A 26,508-nucleotide genomic window follows, 5' to 3' on the forward strand; every position below is an offset into this window, starting at 1 on the left:
TCAAAATAATATGTTGTTTAACTAATATTTATTTTCATTTTTCATTATAGAACAATGTCTATTTTCCTGAGTTTTTGTCCCAACTCATCAATGACTTATTCAAGAGTTAAATGTATATCACTGTATACCGACAACATGGTCAATCCATTTAATCTGTCCTGTGTAAATAATTATTTTTCAGTTTAAAATATAATGTTATAATATAATGGAGTATAAATTGGAATATCCCATATCTAATAATAATTATTATTAAATAATAACTTCGGTGACGACGGTCTTCTCGCCGTACATTTTTAATCGAAACTAGATTGTGACGGTAACACTGAAATTACCTTAATTTAATTTTGTATTTATTTTTATTAGTACTATAAATTTTTTTTTTAAATTGTCATCATTTTTATTATACATTTTTACGTAATTACGTTAACTGAAAAAATACTAAAGGGGGGGGGGGTTGAGTATTATGTGATAAATATATCATCTTACATTGAGCAAGTATATTATAACTCAGAGTACTATATATTTTAAAATTAAATCTATAAAATACAAACATTATAATTACCAAACAGTTTTAGTTTGGTTAATGTTTAGTTCAAACTGTAGTCTTATATTTTTTGGAATAACACAAAAATTGAGCTGGATAGTGAGTGTTGACTATTATAATAATTGCTTGTGAACCCCAGCTCGTCATAGATATAACAAAAAATATCAATAATGCGCACGACGTGCACGATTGTTTATATATAGTGATTACATTGCCCGTTTGACGAATGAAAATAATTCGTATAATTGTATCTTGCAGTATATCGTATATGTGATGTTGGACATAATATTAAATTCGTTATTCAGATATTGAAATATTTTCGTAAATATGTGAACTTTATTGCTTATTGTAGATATTGTATTAGATTAGAAAAATTCTTTAGTGTTTCGTTGGACAATAATAATTATACTCACATTGTCCATTTAACAAAACAAAATTATATGTATATAACAGTTTAAATCTAAAATAAATTTATTAGTAATCAAATTGGAACATTCTATTATAATAATACTATAGTACAGCTTATGTCTTTATGTAAACATATGGTTATAAAATTATAACTGTAAAATTGAATAAATTGAAAATGTACTTGTGATTACTCGCAGGATAGTTTGTAAATTAAATCCTTTATAAGAACTACATTACCCAGTACCCTATATAAATTATAGTTTATGATACCTCTTATAAATTCTTTAATTCTGGTATTATTTCCGAATAATATATTATAATAAATTCATCACTGTTCTAAATTACTTATATAATCTACAATATATGGCGTAAGTATGTGAGATATGCCCAAGCACTCCTTGTACGAAATGCCAATAACATTGGAAGGGATATAAAACACTAAAGATGAGAAAAAATACTAACAAGCACTAACGAAGTACAAACGATTCGGTTTTGGTCCCGAAATTTGAAATTATTGGTGGGGGGAGGGGAAGGGGGTGCCAGCGAGCCTGGAATATATCCGCATGTATAGTTATATATGCTGTCTCTGGTCTGTTGGTAGAGCGTCTCGGTCAAGCGGAATCGATACACGATTTTTTTTTGGGGGGGGGGGGAATTATTGATCGAATTATTGTGAAAATATATTATATTATATCTTAGGTACCTACTAGTAAAATGAACATTTCAAAAATTCGAGTAAGTAAATGTAATGAAGTAATAAAAAGTATTTCGAAATAATTGACGTCTGTTATAATTATATGAGTATAGTAGGATCGGGAAGCATATTTTTCGCAGCGCACAATATTTGCAACTAAGAGGCAATTATTTTCTCTTAAATTGACTGCTATACGTAGTAAAGAGGTAAAAAAAATACCATTTAATTGCATACATATGCTCTGCAGCAGAAGAGACGCGTAATCGCATGAAGCTTTTAGGTGACAAGGCAAAATTTCCGATTGCCGTCTGTTAAACATCTCGCAAATGCATTTCAACAAATATTGAAGTCTCCGTCTGCCGTAGCAAAAATCTTTATTTCTAATTTCTTTATCCGTCGCCACTCGTCATCATCAACATAAGAAACCGATAGCTACAATGCTGAATATAGGTACCTACATTATAACATACAAGATTTAAATCTTCAATTCTATACCATTCCACAAAATTGAGACACATGGAACAAAACTTAACCTGCAAAAAATCAAATTTTGTTTTATATGAGAATTAAATTTATTGATATCAGTGTCTGGTCGTGTGGAGATTGAAGATTGACATTTTCTGAACTACTGCACTCTCAGGTGACCCATCCGGGCGCGTGTCTCTGACGTCTTGAACGAGTGTGAGATGAAGAAAATGATTACAGCGATGATGATGATGATGGTGATGATGATAATGATGATGAAGACAATGATTACGATAACGATGACGATGGAGACGGCTATGTCGATGACAATGATGATTACGTCTAGGTATACACGGCTATTCTACATTTCTACATGTCTATTGCACGTATGTACATATAATATTTATGTACCTATATACGGTAGGGAGGCATCACCGGGAGCGGGGAAGTCCACGTGCAAGGAACTGTTAAAAATTTCAGGAAATAAATGTACCTGTATATTATAAACCTACTATGCATGAATGTATATTGTATATTAACCATGGGTACAATAATGAGATTCTGCAGCCGTCGGGTAGAAATAAACCAAATCGTGAGATATCGTAAATAATATTGTAGTATTGTAACTTGTAAAACAATATGATGTAATATTATACAGATGTAGACAAGCGACAGCTGATGTGAAGGTTGCAGGTCGACGGAGTAAATAATATTATTGTATACTAGCTGTGATTGGAATACGAAAATGATTATAATAATAATAATAAATATGTGTAACGGAAACGTCGTATCGACTGACAAAAATGACGGTTTCCATAATATGTTCAAGTCACAATTTCCTCTCGAATTCATCACTCCTCAGATGCGAGGGCTCTGCCAGACCGATTGCACTGTTAAGATGCACCTGCAGTCAGAAGTTAAAAATATCGAGCGAGCATCATGGGGGTGTAATATTGTATAAATTGTTGATTATTGCTCAAACTGAAATGTTTAAAAATACCTGATTGATGTTCGATTCAGCGCGTATGGCGTACACTACGGAAGAATAAAATCCCGCAGCAGTAGAAGACTACGACGGACCACGGTGACTGGTGAGGTTCATTCGCCACCGTTTAAGACCGTCGATAATTATTTGTAATGCATAAGATTAATAAATATTAATTAATAGTTGTTCGTCACGACCGCGGTATCTAACGGTACCTACTGTGGTGGTAACCTATAAACGGCCACGACATCTCGCGACGGCTGAACGCGCGGTACATAATACCACGTCATGTCATGTCTGGCCGGCTAGAGGAACGTATTCCGTCATGTGATACAGGCGATGCAGCCACTCAGTTAAATACTCGAATTTTGGAAGTTCTCGTAATATATGTCTTACGATTTTAAGTTAATATTATATACATTTGTTGAGAGTCACAAAAATTGAGAGTGGACCGAGACGTAACAACATGTCGTGGATGTGCATATATCTCTATCCACCCCCACATTCGAAATATTACAGTTTTTGTATGTTCTTAATCATCAATTATTTGTACAACTATTTTAAAGATTTGTACGCTTTAGGTTATGTGTAGAAAGTGCCACCTGGGGGGGGGGGGGGGGAGAAATGTTTAACACTATGCATAATTATATACCAATAATATATCAGAATTCAGAATATTTTCCTATGGCAAAAAAAAATATAGGTAGCACGTAATTAGGTAGCATGGCTTTGCAAGACCAAACCTGAAATTCTCACGTCACCCACCAGCCCTCTAAATCAGTTTACAGTTTTTGGGCATTCTCCAGCTCCTACAAATTTGTAACTAAAGTGATTTTCTTACTTTTCCTGTACATTATTGGGATGACGATTTTGTTCATAATATTAATATGATGTAATATATTGGGTACAATATAAGTATCTACTTCCGTCAAACAGAACAGTCTCTCGTGCAATCGTGCAGCCGCCTGGCTGGTTCACAAATTCGTATGACCAATAACAATGTAATACCTACCTACAACATACAGGTTATCAACTCTGATATATATACATTTTGACTGGACACTCAGTCTTATTTTGTCGTATTCAATTCAATTCATTAAAAAAATGTTACGAGTGGCCATGTCATACGAGGAGGGATTTTTGATAAAACGTGTTTTGGATAAAAGCTGTATGAGTTTGAAAATATTGTTTGGCGCTGCGTGGTTTAATGTTTCAGCTAGGTTGTTACCACTTGTAGGAGGTTCTGAATTTTTTTCTCTTCTTGTCGTATACTCTGTATTCTGTTAAGACGTAGATGTAATTTGTAGGTATACGAGTATCATAATATAATAAATAATCATGAAATATTTCACCTATGCACCAGTCTTTTCGGCCCATGTATATTGGTTCGGTGACCAAAAAACGAATAGTAATATTATAAATTATTATAACCCGCACTGCACCGATGTAACGAAAACCGTTTAACACGAGTGCTTGCATTGTCCAATATAGTGAGGTCCTTGAAGACGAAACACGTGTACGATATTATAATATTCGTTTGTCGTTCAATTATCTCTAGGTTCATATCCGTCGTCGTCGCGGTGCTATTTTCGGAAAGAAATAAGTATTAATCATTTGAATGTCTAAAACGGCTGCATATGATTATAATAATGTAATATTACGTTTAACTATAAATATGTTATTATTACATAATATACATATATTATACCGACAGCCGCATCGGGTTATTACCAAATCGCGTGGAACCAATTGTGAAAACTGATTGATTGCCTAAAATGTTAATGTAAGAGTAAAATGCATATATGTATCCCGGTGCCGTATATACGAGTGTATACGCACAAATACACAATATATCACGACTACCGTCCGCTTAGTTACGTCGAAACTCGAACTCCAATATAACATTATATTGTTATTATGTTATGTATATATATATATAAAATACAATATGGACAATATTATGTGAATGCAGTCGAAGCGTTGCACTTATATAGGTACACGCGATGTTTTAACGTTTAATGCACACTATATCTATATGTATGTAATATTATAATAGGATTCTCGTCGTTTGCTTCTCGACGAGTGGCGATCGTTTAAACGGTTATTTTCGATTTCCATCACGTTCCCGGGGCATTTGGCCTGTTGCACCGGTGCACCACCGCACACAATATATCGGACGAGGCGCAATCGTATAATGATAATAATAAAATCGCGAGTAGGAACCGGTGCCAAATAGTATAGGTACTCGTCGTCGTTTGTTTCCCACCCGTAAACCGGGTCAATTGGTTTTCGATTATTTTTGCGCTTGAGAACTTCACACACACACACACACACACACTGTTGTACGCGTGTGTTTAGAGCTGAGTTGTTTAGTAGTTTTACGTACGCACGTAAATATATGGAGAGCGTCGCCTGCATTAATAAACGCGCGAGTACTTGTATAATTCCTATACACACATTAAACATATTTTTATAGTAGGTTTATGTAAATATCAAAATATACACGATTATATCACTATATGCTCACAAGTGTGTGTAATAAAACTTTTAGAATAATCATCTATGATGCACTTTTCGGTCCAGCTGGAGGATGAGAAGCGAAAAAATAATATTTCAATAATATAGCGAATCGTTATAGCTGAATGATAATGACAATCGTAACATTTTTACCTGAACACTGACGGGAACCAATTCAGCTCAACTTAATAAAATACATCTTTCAGACAGGAACCAATTCGGCATGTGGGGTAGGCGCTCACGTGAACTAATTCGGTACCAGTCGAAGTCCCCATGTTCCATTGAATTCCCATTCATGATGTGGATATTCGATGTACAAATATTTCTCAGTATTTTAATAGGAATAAGGATATAGGTAAACGCGATGTTTACACGTTTAATGCACATGCACACTATATAACATTATAATAGGACTACGATGTCGTAGCTGACGCTTTTGCTCCACGCCGAGTGCCACCGGTTAAACAATTATTTTCGATTTCCATATCACGTCCCAAAGCCTTTGGCCTGTTGCACCGTTGCACCACCTCACACACTATAGAACGCAGCTGAATCGTCACGCGTAAGGCCAGTGCCAAGTTATACAGGTAGTCGTCGTCGTCGTCCCCCCACTGCAAACCGGGTCAATTGGTTTTCGATTATTTTTGCGCTTGAGAACTTCACACACATCGTATAGTATGCGTATGTTTAGAGCTCAGTTGTTTAGTATTTGTACGTTTATGCACGTAAATATATAGAGAGAGTCGCCTGCATTAATAAATGCGCGAGTATTTGCTAGTTACTCCATACGGCATACACACATTAAACATTTTAAATAGGTAATACAAAAAACACATTTTTTCGAAGGTAATTAACTATAGAATGTTATACATTTATGCATAGCATATACTCTAAGGCGTTTTAGTGATGATACACTTATATTTTATAGTTACAATACACGATTTTCGCTAAATTATAATATATTAAATATATCATTATATAATATTATAGTATAATAAGTAATAACTCTGAAAAGTGAAAATCATATTGTGCACTATTCGTTACCTATATAACAATAAAATATTATTGTCATAAAATATAATATAACATAATATACATAATAAGTAAACAGTTTTTAGATCGAAACTTTAGCCTATTTATAGGTTTAGGATATCAATTGGGCAAGTGAGGACTCGCTGATATTTTACTAGTAAAGTTCCCTTACCAATGTATAACAAACCAGGTCCTATATATCATATTATTTTTATGCATAATGCATACATTATAATTTATAATCAATCATGAGACGTAATTTTATACTTTTATGGCTAGTCGATTTGATATCTTATAATATATTTTTATATGATTAGTTAGTGTGGATGATTTTATAAAAGTATAAATACATAACTATTGAACGAACATAAATTCTTAAGTTATTACGGTATACTATATGTATATGATATGTACGATGTACCTAGTTGTTGTATAATATTATGATTATCTTATGTGAACATTACTGTCATGGTTGAAATTTATAAATTTTTTTTTAACGAACCTATAATAGAATAAATTACTGTCTTCTTGTAATATATGACATCATTATTCGTTTAATTATATACTACCTAAAGCACTTAAACACGAATTTGTAAATACTAATTTATAATATTATCACATTTTTGTTAGTAACTATATTTTTAAATATTAAGGTAAATATACCTTATATATGCAAATAAATAGGTACTTATTTACTTACTTTAAGTAAGTACATATATCTGATGAACACTTATTGATTCTTTTATACATAATTTTTACTCCTTGACCTAAGATTTCAATAAATTGTCAAAATTATTTCATAAAATAAACAACACGCGTACCTATATATTATGTATAGGTAGTAATTATTAAATACTAAAAAAATTTTACCGGAAAAAGTATGAGATTTAAAATTTTGAAAATTACGTTCCAATTAGTTTCAAATAAGTTAAAAAATATTAGTGAAGGTTTCAAATTAAAATTACCATATGGGTAGGGAAGGAGGGCAACTTGAAGCACGTTAATTGCGATGGGAAGAAATGCAGATTTTTGTTTTTGATGTAATATATTTATCGTTTTTATGCAGCTCATCGGGGTTGACAAAATAATATGTGGATGACTTATCCATTTTAGAAATCCTATAAATACATTTAATAAGCATATTAAAGTATATTTTGGTGATAATAGAATATTTAGCCTAAATATTTCATATTTATTATTTAAGAATGATGTTGTATTATTGCACATAAGAAAATCATATTTAGTTGTCATTATTTTATCAGAGAAAAAAATGTTTTAATTTAAAAATGAAAAATTGATAGAAATTGTTCAATAACTTGTTTGTAATTAAATTGGAAAGTTGCAAGTATAAGTATATAACATTACTTGATGGCCAGTCAACGAATGGATAGCAAAACGTGATCTAAGTTATAAAGATTTTTGTAAACACATAGCCACATAGGTCGTTGGTACCTACCTAATTCGTGTATAGATTTTCAATCTATTCGGATTGACCAAAAAAAAGTATTTCTTCAGTTTTTTTACCGGTTAAAGGATTAGTTAAAGCTCAAATTATTATTATTTTTTTTGTTACTTTTTACACATTTTAAAGTTGGGTATAACTTAATGTTGTGTTTGCCTGTTGAACTTCTAAATATTTTGCATTCGGTTCAATCCACCGAGTATGTATAAATCAATAATTAAATTTCAACAGAAGCAAAACGGAAAAGTCAGATATATTTATAGATTAATCATTTTAACCCGAGAGGTGTCAGCTACCTAAGATAATATACAGATTATAGTATACTTACTACTTATCAGTTAATGCTCTTACCTGGTCGCGAGGCAGAATTTCTCCGGGACACGAGATGATCCATCGGACTTTCGAGAGAATATACTTTTTTCTTTTCCTCATAGTGCATAATATGCCTATCATGGGTATAACAACTTTTAATACAATACTATATTCCGAATGCGTGTTGCCCCCGCCCAACGGAATGCAAATAATATCGTCCTATACACGCCACACGGGTCTAGATGGCTAAGTAATATTATGTACGACTATGTATATATCGTATACATGCGAGTACCCGCGCACATGATAATAATAATATAATATTATATTACACGCGTTAGTTGTACGCTAAGTACTATTATTCGCACGGTCGACGCGACAACGGCGTCGGTGTAACGTTATTATATCTATTATTGTTATTAATATCTCTAACGCGTATTATATTATACGATCATTATTACTATCATCATTATGCGCAGTGTGTATAATAATATTAATAATATGTACGTACAGGAATACCCGATGCGCACGTCACGTATTCGATGCATTTTGCGCCCGCGAGGTGCTATCCATCGATCGTTTTCTTTATTTATATTGAGTTTTTTCAATTTTTCAATTTTTTCGCTTCCTCTCTTCCTCCCACTCCATCTCACTCTCTATTTCTCTCTCTCTCTCTCTCTCTCACTCTCTCACTCTCGATGGCGCCAAACCGTTGATCCGACAACGCCGTCGTGTCGACCCAGTCACCGGTGCCGGCCGATTGTCTGCCGCCGCGGGGCGCCCGTCTATAAATATATAATAATAATAATAATATCACATATCTGTGCGCTTCCGGGTACCTACCTACCTATATAATACTAATTTAGGTATATATATATGTACTGCATGTACGATTTTTTTTTAGCGGACTGCCTGAACGCGGTCACCTCGTCCGTCACTGTACGCGCATACATATTATTATATTTACACATTTACGTACGGCGTACGATCGTAATTATATTTTCAGTCATTATTGTCATTATTATTATTAGTAGGGCTCGAACTCATTTAATACATTAAAAAATACACACGCAGTAAAAACAATAAAAATGTGCACACACTATAATTTTTTCTATTATTAGATACAAACATTTATGTTTTATAGAAATTTGTAGTAAATTGACGTTTAATTTTGTAACTTCTCTGCACGACAAATACAATTAGTACGAGTTACAGTTGGAAGAGACATACTATATAAAATAAAATAAAAGCAGACTTCAAAATATGAAACCTCACTTCATATAATTTATGATACGAATACAAAAATTAAATATCAAATCAATTTTTCAGTTTGCTCAGATTTAATTTTTAATATGCGATATTCAATCACCAAATCTGTGATATAATTATCAAATATGCACATAATAAGCATACAAAGGAAACAGATACAGGAAACAAGTCTTAAGAGTACGTCCTTAAAATATTTGCTATAGAAACTCTAGAAAATGATTGATGTTTCATTTGAAAAAAATAAAATAATTTATCGTACACGTCAATCAAACTAACAAACTGTCAAGCATATATTATTGGCGTGATGATGTCCATCGGTAAGCGTTTTTCCTTCCTACTTTCCTTCAGAACACCACTGCGTTATAACCTATAGGTAATAAATAATCGATAGTTTTACATAATAATATAGTAAATACTAAATAGTAGTATAACGTGCCACCACACCGCGTCGGTTCAGATGAAACGTTTATTATTTTTTGCACAAGGTATAATAATCCTGCATCCGTTGTCCGACATTTTAAATTTATCATAATTCATATTTTTCTCACTGTGTAAACACATTATGTTGTACTAATATATAGTAATTATACAACCACTTAGTTCTAATTGTGAGAACTTTATAATGTTCATAATGTATTAATTTGCATTTTGCATAATTTTTATACCTATACAAGTATATAGCTCGTGTAAATCTTTTTCTTACTATATATGAACATAAACTGTAATACTATATTAATATATTATAGTCTGTAATGCATATATTATAATGTATATTATGAATATTTTTTTTAATTTACTTTTTGATATTAAGTTGTTGTGTATGCGATAAAATAAATTAATATTTCTGATTGGACATAATAGATAATAGTATTTTTTTTAAGTCGTATGCATCATAATAATACATAACAGTTATTCAAACTTTAAAGTATAAGGCCTTTAAATGATTAAAGATAAAAATAGTTTTCTAGTAATGACTAAAATATTCAAAAAACAGTCATATAGTCAACTATACATTAACTATTTTGGACTGTGTAACATGAGTGAACTATTTTAAAATGCAAATTTCACTAAGCTAATTTATTCTTTTTTTGCAATGGCGAGGTAATTGCAATATTTTAATACTTATATCGACCGTTTTACTAGTATTATTCTACTAGAAATAACAACTGGGAACCGGGTAAATAACTGTGTTGGCATTATTGAGAGTAATACAAATAGTCTTGAGTTTTGTTATTAAATTTTAAATTGTATTTAATAAATATGGAAATTATGAACATTAACCACAGTAAAAATATTAGAGTGTTGGATGGATTTAAGTTTAACTGGTATGTTTATAAACTTGTTAATTTTAATAAACATTTATCTCCAAAATATAATTTTAAACTGGCATTACATTTTTGTAAAGTCGACAAATATAATAAATTACTATATTATTATTAATAATAATATACTATAAATTTATGAATTCATACAAAATAAAAATAAATATTCTAATGCTGAACATTCTACCAGGTGATCCTACACGGCGTTGCCGTTGCCCAAAACAAATTAAAAACGCCATTGTATTTACCTTATCTTAAACTGCATCATACTTAAAATATATATATTCTTAACACAGTATAATTTAGGTGGTTTTGACCAAATATATAACACCGGTCTAAAATTATATACAATATTATTACAATTACTATTTTTATTTCTGTAACTAATGGTGACATTATAGAAAAACAAAAAATGTTCATATTTCTTGAGAAGTAACGTTTTTAAAATGCAAGATTTTAAAAAACTGACTTCTAAGTACACATCATCGGGTATAAAATGATTACGTATGTACCACATTTCCAGACCATTGAAGTGATACACTCGGCTGTAGATCGCTTGCACACCCACATTTCTATTTAATATTATAGATTATACTTCATGATGGTTTATATGGTTTGGCCCGATTTCGTCCTCTGAAGACATTTATTATATAGGTACCTACATGAGTTATATATTATACTCACGTATGCAATCAGACTGGCAATATTATTACATCATAATCATAATAATGTTATGTAAATAACAGTAATATGTCGCGGTCAATAATTGTCGTACAACTCATACATCGCATTTTATATTATAATCTAAAATTTTATATTTTTTCCGTAATACAAAACTGCGGCAGGCCATTGTTGGCGCATGATCGATAGGAAAAACGCCAATTATTATTATAAATATAAAACCAGTACATATTATTCCTACTGCACATAATATAAACGCGAAATAAATTATTTATGTTATAATTTAAATGTTTCTGTCGGTGCGGTCGGATGCAGTTAGGTACATATTATACATCGTTGTCTCTTTATATATTATATTATCGTCGTACGCGCTGCAGTACCCATATATATATATATATATGTGTGTATTATATTTTATATGTAATACCTACACGAGTTCTGCGAGTAAGGTACAGTGAGTAGGTAATCAGTGTTTTACACGTATAATAATATTTATATATAATATTGTTATTGTTGTGTATTATATTTCATGTAGCCAAGTCCTGCGCTGCTGCGACTATATTACATTATATCGTCGTAATATAACAATATCGCGTTCGTTATAAATGAAAACGTTTTCCTTAAAGGAAAAGCAATACATATTTAACGTGCGTAGAGCGGCGTAGGTATATATATATATAGGTAGTTATTTATAGGTTTTATACGTCTTGTAGAGAAGAAAAAAAACATTAAGGGTCGGGTTAGTGTCCGCGACGACGAGTCGGATACCGATCGCCGGGCCGTGGCACAATGTATGCAACAAGTACAAGATCGAGTTTAATGATGTCTAAAATAAGAAAACCGATATTGTCGACCGATATATACCTATACCTACATAAATAATATGCGTGTGCATCGTCCGTACGCAACTGCAGTTATAATAACGCGTATATAGGTACGACTGCTGAGATTTTATTTTCCTAATAATTCGTACCTAGGTAGGTATATATAGTTGGAAAATATTTTATACACCACATAGGTAGGTACGCGTGCGTAGAACCATCGTTGAAATAATAATATATTATTGTGTCGTGGCGGGGCTTTACGTATATACCTATAGGAATATTATATATATTATTATGATAGTTATACTGCGTCGGCGGCGTGTATGTACCTACCTTTATATCGTATTATATAATATTATTATTATTATTATTATTATTATTATTATTATTATTATTATTATTAATATTATTCTATATAACTATATATATATATACTATAATAGGTACACGCGCGAGCTCGAACGTTCGCTGCAAACGTTCGTTCCTCGAGTATTTTTCGAATAGAATAATATTATAAGTACTGCATTCTTTTTGCGCACATAGCTGCTGCAGAGAGAACTCGTTTTTCCCGACTATTTGTTCTGTCGAGCACAGTAGATATTTTCTGTATTAAAACTCGCATTCTTCGCCGCGAATCTCCGTCGTCCGATGGAGGTAATACCGAGCGAGCGCGCGTGCACGTTTCGTCCGAGAGTCGTATTATGGGTACGCATAATAATAATATAGGTATGATATTATGTACCTAGGTACATATATATTTTTACGGGTATGGTTACGAAATAATAATATTAAATCGTCGTCGATTCGAATCCGGGACGAGCGAGAAAACCGCGGGATTAACACAATATTATCATGTAATTACATCTGCCGACGATCACGATGTCATTCCGATCCGCCACCGCCTAATTTGACGCAGAGGTTTCGACGAAGTTATGAGGAGACAGACGGAGACAAGTCCCGCTGGTCGTTACATAATATGTTTATCACACACTTGGCGTTATTGTTGTTTTTATTAAATTTTTAGATTTTTTTCGATGAGCCTCAGCGGACCATAGTATAATTAGGTACCTACGTGAAGGTTTCGCGAAAAAACAAATCCGCTTAGAGAACGTCTCTATATTACGATCGCCACTGATATGTATATATAAACAGTAATTATAAAATATAAATACACTCGTATTATAATAGTAGTACTAATAATCGGACAACGGGTCTGCGGCGGCGCCCGGCGACTGTCTCTCCACAGTCTTTCTCTCTTGCGGAGACGCGCACGACGCTCGGTGGCGCCAACTCGCGAGGTTGTTGGCTCCTTCGGGCGCGCGCGCGAGCGGGTATAAAATATAATTTGCTCGTCGGGCAATACATAACATTATTATACGAGAACGCAGAAATAAGTATACTATCTCGCGGGGCAGCGACGACGAGAGGAGAAAATATGGCGAGGAGAAGCAAAGTCGAAATGAAAAAAAAAAACCACGCGCGCATGTACAGTTATAATATTACGCGTACATATCATATTATATTATTATATAGGACGTGGTCGTCTGTACCTATATTACATATCTGTGGATTTAACCGATATATACGACGTAATTATACACCTCATGGCGACGGAAGGCCGAAAACAGTAATAACAATAATAATAAGGTGTGTGTGTGTGTACAGCATCACGGCACGGTAGTCGTAAAAATATCTTAACTCGATCGGACCGACGAGACGCGTTACGCGGAAATCCACTGTGGTAGAAGGTAGAACGACTTCAACGCCCGCGCTCGTTTACCTACCTATAGTTCCATTACTGGCTACTACGTCGTATTATGATATTTTTAAAGTACTCGAAGTTAATTTAAGTATTTTTTTTACACGGTCTGTACACCTCATGAATCCATTTTACAGTATGTTGTATACCTACTTAAACACTAAACACTGTGTGGTCGTCGCAGTCATCAACCATATCACAAAACATTAAAAGCTAGTTTTTTTTCATGATTTAAAGAACTTACATTAAAGTCTAAGAAATTAGAGGTAAGTTTCACAGCTGGTAAAACTGTGAGCCAATGAGATGATAAAGGTTTAGGTGTGAGGATAACCTTTTATTTCGGCGATCGAATTGTTTAATATCAGGTATCTCCTTCGGCAGGTTTTAACACGGAAGATATGCGTAAACGGGTCTCAGCGTTTTGTCACCAAGTAAAAAAGGAAATATGATAAAAACTTCCAAAGTTAGAGACGAGTAACAAAAATAATAATGTTTTGTAAATACCCATGTAAAACATTAAAATGTTACGGACATTCCCAATATTCGGTTTTTTTTATCGGATTATATACGTACCTACTATACCTAGTATATGTTCAGAAAACCCAAATCTGCCTACGATTTCTTATCCAACAAAGTATAATAAAAAAATAAATCTTATGTTTTTATGTAAAAATGATAAACTATTTACTATTTACAGAAACATAACACGTTGGTTTTTTTATTAATTAAGAAAAATAAAAAAAAATTAATTATTAAAAATCAGTATCCGCTATAGGTAAACACAATAAGTAATCCGTAGGTATTAAAAAAGATACATGGGAAGGACATATTAATTGTAGGGGGTGTCCCGTGTCCATTGACACTACTACAAATATATCACGCTGTAAAAAAATATAATTTCCTTGAATTCTCAATTCACGCTTTTTTATAATGAGTACTAAAAAAAAGAAACACGTTGAGTATCACACATTAAAATATCGATAAGTTTCTGATAATGTTGGAATTTTTTTAACGTTACAAATTTACTGACAATATAAAGCAATGCAACACAGGATAATTTTAATTATCGCTATCAACCATGCGTTATCTTCATTATAATTTACGTCCTAAAAAGTTGAAAAATACGAGTGGTCAGTATAAAATCTTAAATTGTACAACGTCTGCAGCAGGATGAAAAGCACCTACATTATTACTTACGGTTTCAGGACGACAAATAAACACGACGTATAATAAATTATTATGTGTATAATGGAGCGTTAACGTTGCTGCAGGTCCATGCACGTATAATATATCACATGCTAGTATTCGAAACCTTATATAATAATATAACAGCGAAAAAAAAAGCTCAAAATCGATTGAAATTTCTTCAGTCGTATATGTCACACACACACATACACTCACACAATTAACAATTCTGGGCACATAGCCCACCGCAGATATTACTGAACCATCACTGGTAATAAAAGTGGTGGAGTGGAGGTGGCTGACATATTTTTATCTGTAGGGTTGCTGTATGCGTATAATATAATAATATTTTACTGATGAAATTTAAAATGGTATACCTCTGTTGAAAATTCGTCTCGGCACGTACCTACTTGGAATATTGCCGAGTAAGGTTTCCCACCCAAACGGCTTTTGCGCAATTTTTTCACAAACATTCAGTACGCGCTTCAAGTTGGTACTCAGTGCATACGAATTTTTATGGCAATGAGGACTATTTTGAATTCGTAAACGAAAAATGATTTTTCCAAGAGAGTTCTGTATAATAAACTGCAGTTTAGTCCTGTAATAATGGCGCCTATAGGTATACCTACATTACATTTATGCATGACCACGTTTATGCAAATACATAGTATTAATATACTGACAACTGATATTTCCTATCCGGCGGTTATATTATATTTAAACGTATTAAATATTAGGAAAATATATATTCCTTACTTTTCCAGCTAAACTGTGTTGGGGAATGTATACTTCAACATTTATCGCACTTCACAGAGCTCACATAATGTTTTGCCACAATAATATATGTCATATTGTAGGCGTATATAATGCACCTATAACGTAATGTAGAGTTAGTAAATATAGTACGACGACGACGACGTTTAATATACGTGCAAGACAATTAATTCAATCATACGGATACATCGATTCGATGTCGTTCTTAACTATTCGGTTGAACCCAACGCGGAATAACATTTGGCCGGTTAAAGCAGCCATCATACACTGCTACAATATTATACCCATATAGATATTATAATAATAGAATATTATACATACTCCACACCTGTACACGTTTTATATCGTTATATTATGAGCGCACTGTTGTTTTTTTAAGCTATAGGTACCTATATAAAAAAAAAAAAGAACAATTAATTCGCATCGGGGGTAGGTAGAACGTATAATATTATATTCGCCAATTGTTCGCAGAGAACAAAGCCAGCCAATAAAGCACCGCGTGCGCATAACATTATAATACAAACAAGTTTTTGTATGCTAATATAATGTGTCTAGTGTACCGCATAGATGTTCGTAACTTGTAAGTATCGGCATAATAGGTAAGTATAGCCGGCATAGGTATTACCCACGTATAAAGTGTAAAGATCGGTACATATAACATGTCGTTTATATACATAATATAGGTACCCATATGGATATATATATATATACAACCTACTATCCGGCCGCTGCGGTAAACGTGCGAGTAGAACACGCGGTTCGACTATAACGTTATGTTATGTGTGTAAGTGTGTGTGTGTGTGTGTGTGTGTGTGTGTGTCTGCATGAATTGATCTTTTGTTGATAAATAAACATTATGCTATTATGATAATGCGATCAGACGTACGCGTATTATATATGTGAGCTATATTTTTATGTTAATCTGAGTGTATAAAATTCTCACCGACGCGCGACGTTGCGATACATGCATGTGTATATTTATATATATACTGCGATAATATGCGCTCTCGATTAATCCATTTCGATTAAGCGTTACTGCACTTGACCACTGCGACTCGAATTTTATAATATTATTTAAAGACGGACACGCTTCACGCGGACGACGAGTATCGTGATGCGCGATAGGCTTGAGCTGATAAAAACGAGTGCATACGACGTGACGTATCAAAACGTGACTATGTAGGGTGATTCGAAAAGGGTGATTTGAATTTTTAAGCATTCTTATAGACCACTAATATATTTTTCAAATTCTTGTGATTTTTGTTCAGGAGTACCTATCTAGTGTACATACAAACTTCTTTTTCAAAATGAGAACACCCCTTTTTAACTGTATACTATTCAGTCGATAATTGTTCTGAAAAAATTGACCTATCAAAATCAAAATTCGTACTAGTAGTTTTTGAGTTATTCGACTTAATGTTTTAAGGATAAACGGTTCAGTAATGGTTGTATAAGACATGATTTGAAAATTGTAGTCATTGATATTAATCCACCAACATTCTTAATTTGTTAAAATGGACCAAGTATATAATAAATACTAGTTCCAATATTTCATCTATTTTATATTTGCAAAACCATTTTTAAGGACTATTATCTTTAGTATAAACGTTTTAATAATTATGAAAGTGCCTTTTCCTGCTTAAACCTGTATTTGTGCATAGTCGTAGTGGCTCGAATAACCAATAATTTGTGTTTTTATTTAACTTGGTAACTCGAAAAAGTTCATCTACTCCTGATATTTCTCACAGTCCGGCAGACTCAAATACCTAGTCAAAGTTTAATAACTATATCATTAATCTGACTCAAATAATCGTCCATCTAATAGGTTATCATTGTTATTTTTTAGTTCACAAGTAAATAAATCATAATTGTTGTAAATAATTTATTCAGATTTTAGGCAACAAATCTAACCGGAAGCTTATTGGGTGCCGAATTTATTAATGTGATATATTTTATTACCTATTATAATATATACTCTATACTCTATAGTATTATATTGTAATATTGAATACAGATTATACTGTTGGGTCAAAACTAAAAAGAACCATTTTATTGTTATTGTTGAGCCACAAAGGCTTTACAGATCCTATTAATCGTACTATATTAATTTGTAAATTACCTATTTACTACTCTGTTGTAATACATCAATGCATACCCAAAATCCCATTGTTCCCATTTTTAATAGATTATCACAATAGAGAACACACAAATACTCATGTCCTACAGTCCTACATAATACATAGATGGTTCACTTACGTATAGCTCATCAGTATTTGACGATTGGCGGATAATTTCGACCATTGGCCATTGTAGTAAACAGTAAATACTTAGGTTCTTATTATGTAAAAATTTGTTCTACCTCCAACCCACGGACATTACGATAAAATATCAATATTATTATTATTTTTACTGATTATTGAATCACCATCAGAGTCTTATACTAAAAAAGAATGATTATTATTAATGTTATTGTCTGTTATATCATTAAATTTTGCAGCTTAAATCAAAATCTATGGCCCTGGAATGTATGTGATATTTATACTCTCGTACGCCGAGCCAAATACTTCGCTCGTGTGCCAATAATTATCCATAACCTAACCTAACCCGACGGCTGACCGTATATTATCGCACGGTGTCTACACGGAACTACATACATTATTCACACCAATTAAAAAGTATTTAGTTCAGTGGGTGTAAGCGTAGTTCAATCAGTAGCAGCAGCGGTCTAGTCATCACTGATGGGTTACGTACTTACGACGTGGGTGAATTGTGTGTGCGTGTGTATATGTAGGACATAGCTTTACGTTATGTGTTCTCGTGTAATCTGTAAAAAACGGAAACAACGGTATTTACTATTTAGTGTATGGGTCAATGTACAACGTATTTATGTACCTATTAATACCTATTCCTGACCTTCCGTCTCACCTTAACTATTTGAGTCTTCATCGGACTGTGGGAGACATCAAGAGTAGAGGAGTGTTTCGAGTTACTATATTTAACTCAAATAAAAATAACAGGGATTCTCTATGCACAGGTAGCGATTGTATTTATGCATTTATTTATTGCAAGAATTAAAAAAGAACTACGATCAGACTCGCATTCACAATCAAACGATGGGAATAATTATAAATAGTAACGTTATTCGAAAACGGAAAATTTGCAAATATTAGTACTAGTTACAATATTGTATGTGTATGCAATGTGTAACAAGTGAGCCACATAGTCTGATAGTCAGCAAAAAAATATAGTCCGCTGTATCTTCCTCGCGATGGTGTGATGGTAATATGGTATGTATAAGAGTAGCACGAATAATAATAAATAAAGCTATTGTTGGGCTACTACTCTAGTATGGTGCAGGTCGAGGTGCATACGACGTCACATTATGATTTACACCATAACTTCAAATTATGTAAAAACTATAAAAGAAAGTATTTTATAACACATAAATTAGGTACCGTAATATTGACAAAAAAATCAGCCTATATTTTATTTTGATATTACATTTAAGTTGAGTGGTTCTACAGTTCTACACACATGATGCGGATGCTAGGTCTGCACGATATAATAAATTCATTATATTGTATAGCCGTACGGACGATAGATGAGAAATAAATGGAAACAAAAGAAAAATTGAGACGATAAAGTATATTATTTAGACTTCTGGTAAAGTTTCAAGGGCAGTTGTTTCGACCAAAAATTCAAACTTTTCATTGTCCTGTCTGGTGGTGCCGTTGACGACATGTGCGGTCCTGCAGCACATGCATGTAGGTATAGATAGTCTTGAAACCCATGTCTAACTACCCTCTACACTCAATAATGAGCTTCTAGGACTTACACAATGGTCCTGGGTATGGGCTGCAAGAATAACATAATATACGTAGCCTGAATTTTATCCCATTTTAAACAGAGACGAGTGGATTGCTCAAACAGGTTGGTATAAGTCTATATTATAGTAATATCTGATATTATTTTATATTTTAGCGTATTTCTAGTTTAACTAGTCGGTCATTCAATATATTTATACAACAATACATACAATTAGTATAGTTTGTAATATTTCATTAAAGGTTTACATTCAAAGAAATTTATTTGGGTTCACTGAACTCTTCGAAAGCTGTGGTGGGCTGTAGTATAACCTGCAGGTTTGTCGTCGTCTATGTACAATCTTTTCTTACCGTTAAATCCAAACTCACACCACCACCCGGTCGAAAACATTATACATTTTATTGTAATGTATCAATCTTCGATCTCGATTCGGGCGTTCCGCAGGTTTACGGTTTCGGTATCTGCATATACAGCCAGTGCGTAGGTATATAATAATGACTTTGGTAGTTTCAAGGATACGCGCTACCGTTTGTCCGAGGAATGACGGCGATGGAGCGTCAACCAACTTCCGGGCGATATTAAACGCGAGTACCGGCTAGATATATACAATATACATATTATAATGTCATATTTATATACACGTACAGTTCATACGTACCTACGGTTTCCGCACCTTAACATGCACGCGATGATGATGTGTATATAATGTTCTGCGTACACCATGTACATACGTATATATAGGTGTACCTAAATAACTGCAGCAGTACAGTACACACGAATTACGTATTATAAAAAAAAAAAATAAATAATAACGTTCGCCCGGACGAAATCCACAAAACGTAACAGTCGTTGAACCAAATGTGTGACCTGCCAAGGTTATTGGCTCTGCATTCATCTGCAGCGTGTATATCCTTTCCTCATTCCTCGAGCCCGATCCCAAGGCCGTGGCTGGCGAGTGCTGCGCGACGACTGTACCTATATAATCATATTATATACATATATATAGGTACTATCGAGCGATGAGTATAGGTACAGGTATATATGTGACCACCTCGAACAACCGTCTTTTATGTACCTGTATACGTATCGTCAAAAGCGAGCACCTCTGCTGCAGCAGTTGCCCCTGCTGAATAGTATTTTTTTATTTAGTTTTCCGACCTCCACCCCGCACCACACACCCGCACAACGAACGACATCGCTGACGGTCGACCAGCGACGACCGCGACGACAAAAAAAAAAATAAAAAATAAAAAATATTACACTTTGGCAGCGAACCGAACGATTAAATGACCATAAAAAAAAAAAAAGGAAAAAGTCCTACCGGTTTAAGATTCTCGCGGGATTTTTTTTCCTCGCGCGCAGCCAATTGTTTAATTTTTCCAGCGCCGCACCGACGCGGATAGTTAAATTCCGTGATTGTTTTTCACATGATATTATTATATAGCTATTCTTATACCTACGTTATACCCATTGTGTTAATAACCGACGTGCGCTGCAAATAACTTCGCACAGATCCGCCGCCCAGATAAACACTCGTACGGCGGATACCTCCTACGTATCTATACGTATATATAATATATACCTATCTATAGACACAAAAGCGCACTAATATATTTATATGTTTATTGTATACTCACTGCTGTGGCGGCGGTGGTGTTGGGCATATAGTTTATATAGTATACTTATAATAGCATTGCAGCAATGGTAAAAGCGCCATTTAAAATCGTGGTTGTCGTTGGCTAAAATGTAATGATAATAATACAATAAGGAGTTAGGTACTTAAATATACTGCAACAAGTGCACGCAGTGTAAGCGAAATTTATTTACAAACAAGTACAGCCACGGATAACTGAATTACGTAACCCGCCGTGCTTAAAATTCCCAAAATCCACTCGCCAAAATATTTTAAAATATAACATACCCATAGTGGTGTGCGTATATGTAAATTAAAAGTTGTACACACTTTTTAATTTGTTACTTTAGATTTCATTATGAACCTTCACAATCTTCTTACATCCTACACGTGACGCGTAATATATACGAATAGAGAATACGCACGTAAGACGCGGCTGCGTGAAATTCTTCGTAGGACAGCAATTCTTTTCAACATATGTATATTTATCTGGTCCGGATACTGAGCGGCGGTGGTGAGAGGTGGCGTGGGAGGAAGTGTACAACAATAATAATTAATAATCTAATAATGCCAAACCGTGATACATTAACCTGCTAATACCTTTTTGTTCATATTCCATTCTATTATCTCTGAAAAAAATAACTTTAAAATTATATCGGAAAATCGTAATATGCGTTTAATATTGAGCCGTATTTGCATGGCTGCTGAGTAATATTTCATATTCAAACCTAAAATGCTCAATTCCTAGTAAATATCTGGGATTCTCAAATATATATTTAAGAAAAAAACATATTCTTAACAGAACAATATACTGCAGCTATGAGAATGGTGACAATTATTATTTTTTACATTCGATCAAACTATAATACATGTTGTGTACAATAATATTTACAAACCATTTCATATTGCACCTACGCATCGCATTCATAAAGTGATATTTTTAAGCTGTTACCATACCTGTTACCAACTGATATTATATATTATTTAGGTAGACCCAGCTACTGATCGTCAAAAGTGAACACATTTTACTGAAGGGACTCATGCAGGGGATGGGGAATATAAAAAAGGTATGTTAATTTTTTTTTGCACGACGCCAGCAGTATGGAAAATAAATACAAGTCCTTTGATCGCGTGCCGATATAATATGCATAAATTATTGTTTCAGACGCTTTTGAAGTTTTTTACGAGATTTGTAACTTTACACCTGCATATACCGCCTACGCCTGAATATATATTTGTATTCTACATTACGTAGAATGTCAAACGTTTAATATTACATAGATATATTATAAATTATAGATATACGCACTTCCAGAATAAAAATATAGGAATACCAGAATACCTAATAAAATAATAAAATCCTAGTCGGTTCTTGTTCATATATTATTATATAAACGTTATATGCTGCAAACAGACAATACGAGTGACACAAGAGTTAATAATATAAAGTATAGTGAAATCAATAAAATCTAAATGTTGTGAAGCTGGTGCGTACCTATTTCCGTAGAACGATATGCTGATTTTATAATATTATGATCGCTTTGGTATAGAGAACAAACATGATTTAATTAACAACCGTTGACAACGCCGAGCAGATATGTCTGATGAAATCGGGTGGACCAATTTTGATGGCAACGAAAAATTTCAATCAATTTCCATATTCTGAATGGCATTTCAAAAATATAAAATGGCGACCACTCTATATAAACAAAATGAGCACACTAATCAATGCTTGCTTTCCGAGAAGAAAATTCAGGAATCATAAATATGTTTTAGGAATAAAAAAAATATTGTTACACAAAATTGGTTATGCAAAACAGAATCTTATATCCAGTCTAAAAACATTTCTATGCTAAAATAACTCACATCCATGTAATAATGTATATACATAGTATGTATATATCGGTATAATAGTTTGTCGTTATAGCAACTCGTCAATATACCTATTGGCTATTATATACGCGTGTACATAAATATATAATAATATTGTCCAGAAAGTATAAAAGTACATAACGTATTAAATTATTATACAACGACGTCCGATCATTATTGGTATTTTGACGATGGAAAATGATTCGGCTAAAGCGAAGTTAGTGCCGGATTTCCGGGACGCTCCACGACCTAGTCTTTTGCAACAATTGGCCGGAAACCTATTAGTACCAATAGGTCAGTCCTAAGTCATGATATATATCATATATTATTATGGAGAGAACGCCATCAGCGTGTATAATTTTAGTGTAAAACTGTAAACTCGATGTGTGCGAAACGACATCATTCGGTGGCACATTACATCATGTAACGAACAGATTTTAGGACAAAACACCATAATATATAAACCACGACTGTAAAAATAATATTAGTACCGTTGTTATTTCCTTTTTTCCGGTACGTGATTTATATTTTGAAACTATAAATTTTCGCTGCTTAAAGTATTTCAACATGCATTGTCAGCCCCATATATAATATTATATATACACAGGATTCATCAAGCATATTATATGCTCATTCTATTTTTTTCTTTAATCATTCAATTATTCAAAATCTGATATTTGGAATTTTTAAATAGGTTTACTTAATGACCACTGATAAAGACTACCATCGTTATTATAAACATTTTAATAACTGAAAAACTACTCTTTTGAATATCAAATTAGGTACAATAAAATTTTAAAAACACTTATTCACTAAATAATTTACAGTTATATAGGTAGGGTGGGGTTATAATTTTAAAAACAGAAGTTTTACCTAACCTAACCATTGCTGCAGGACACTATTTAAGTAGTACAAGACAAATCAATAATTTGAATAAATTCCAAAAATTTAAATTTGAATAATTTTATTATTGAAGAGAAAAAGGGGAGCCTGCTTTGTGATTCAATTTACACATAGCTACTGATTTTGTAGGTATCGTGATGACTATGGGCTGTTACGCGGTTGGACTTAGCTCTATGGTTACCAGCCAACCTATGCTGGGGCAAAAGATGATGTATGCCCGAGTCGCCTTCCAGGGGATGACTGTGGCAGCAATGTATTACGACCTACAGGGATTCTCACTCCCCTCTTCCACTAATTAATAATTATTATTTCTCTAGTTTCTAAGTGTTATGGTATAACAAACCCATAATTTGATTCAGTTGCCATTAAAACACAGCTGGTATAGGTATAATCGCATTTTTAGTAATTAACAAACGATATATTTTATACTTGTAAGTTATAACATAATAAATAATAACGTTATAAATTATAAAATATTTTTTATTTCTAACGGTTTGAGTTCAGTTTTAAGTCTTAACATAATATAATACATTACAAATAGCTGGTGCCTGCCTTTTTTCGTTAACGCAATAGAATATTAAATGGCAGTGGCGAAGACTGGAATTTTCATTGATTAGAATCCATTTCAAATATCCCTCCTTTTACATGCCCATGTTAAGTGGATTGTCGTACATTTAAATTTTGACTAGAATGTCTATATTATAATCTGTGTATTATATATTATGATGTAAATAATTTAAAATTGTAATTAATAATTTAGTTGTATGTTTGATTACACTCACGTTTTCTTAAATACCTATTTTTTTTTAAATAATTTAAAGTATACTTGCAGTTACACTACTACAACAGATATACTGCATTGTGACTGAATACTGATTTCTCAACAGATATTGCTGGTTTTAGATTTTTGTATATTTTAAACAATAAAGTTGTGTAGTTTTTGAAAATCACTCAAATAGAACGCATAGGAAGGTATAGTTTATTTCCAAGCACATATTATTAAAATACATTCAATTTTTCAAAATTACAAATTTAGGTAATATACTCATAAGTTTAATAATGTCTATACACAGATGATTCAGAAATTATTATTTTTAAACTCAAATTCGGATGTATCAACACACGATCTATGGAATAAAAAAAAATGTTTGTTTTATAATTTATAGGACAATTTCAATGCCGTCAAATGTTTTATAATACAAATAATAAGGTTCGTTTGTCTGCAGTAGCCACGCGTTTTCGATTTTTATTTTTATACCTCCTCGTCGCTATGTGGTCTTGAAATAACGTTGCGGCGCTATTAATACGGGTAACGAATCCCGACAGTAACGAACGTGGGGATTAAAGAGTAAAAAAATAAACAACGACATCGACAACAACAATTCTCTAGTTTTGATATACGACGTGTTTGCGGAGACTTCCAACCGAGATGGTATCTCTAATGGTTGCGATGCCGTAAGTTCAGAAAAATTGGAAAATTTATGTTCACTTTTGTACGAAGGTCACCTACTGCGGTCATCGAGTCTTGTAATTTATGTTTTCTTTCACACTATACATAATAATATATACAATAAACAGTTGCCGGTGTTGTTTTAAAATAATGTATGTCCACGATTTAAGTTGTGTCTGAACGAAAATACGACATTTATTTTTTATTTCCATAGCTATATACTAGGTATATACATATATATCGGCAAAAGACACGGAAAATATGTTTGTTGCGGGTTGTGCACTTGTGTGTGAGGGCGTGGGAAGGGGGTGTACAACAAAAATAATTAAGAATAAATTATTATCAAAAACCATGCCAAAGACTTATCCAAACATAACCTGAAGGTACACAAACCTAATACCTATTATATATTGTATAATTATCTTGGGTAAAATAAGTAACGAGAACGATTTATTGTATTTGAAAACTATATGTGTTCATATTATAATATATTGAATCGTTAACGCACCGCAAGCAGAGTACAATCTATGTTATAAATTGTTTAATTGAAAAATAATATGTAAAAAAAACATTTTATAGGAGTTATACCTAT

At 33.0% G+C, this 26,508-nt stretch overlaps 1 protein-coding gene across 1 annotated transcript; it reads left to right on the forward strand.

Moving 5' to 3' along the window:
• Positions 1-23,754: 23,754 nt before the first annotated feature.
• LOC111038065 lies at positions 23,755-24,765 on the forward strand. Its single transcript, XM_022320990.1, has 2 exons — positions 23,755-23,857; positions 24,596-24,765. Exons 1-2 carry the CDS (start codon positions 23,755-23,757, stop codon positions 24,763-24,765), a joined length of 273 nt encoding a protein of 90 aa, XP_022176682.1.
• The last annotated feature ends 1,743 nt before the right edge of the window (positions 24,766-26,508 follow it).

Source organism: Myzus persicae, unplaced genomic scaffold, assembly GCF_001856785.1.
Source record: "Myzus persicae strain clone G006 unplaced genomic scaffold, MPER_G0061.0, whole genome shotgun sequence".
NCBI classification, from domain to species: Eukaryota; Metazoa; Arthropoda; class Insecta; order Hemiptera; family Aphididae; genus Myzus; species Myzus persicae.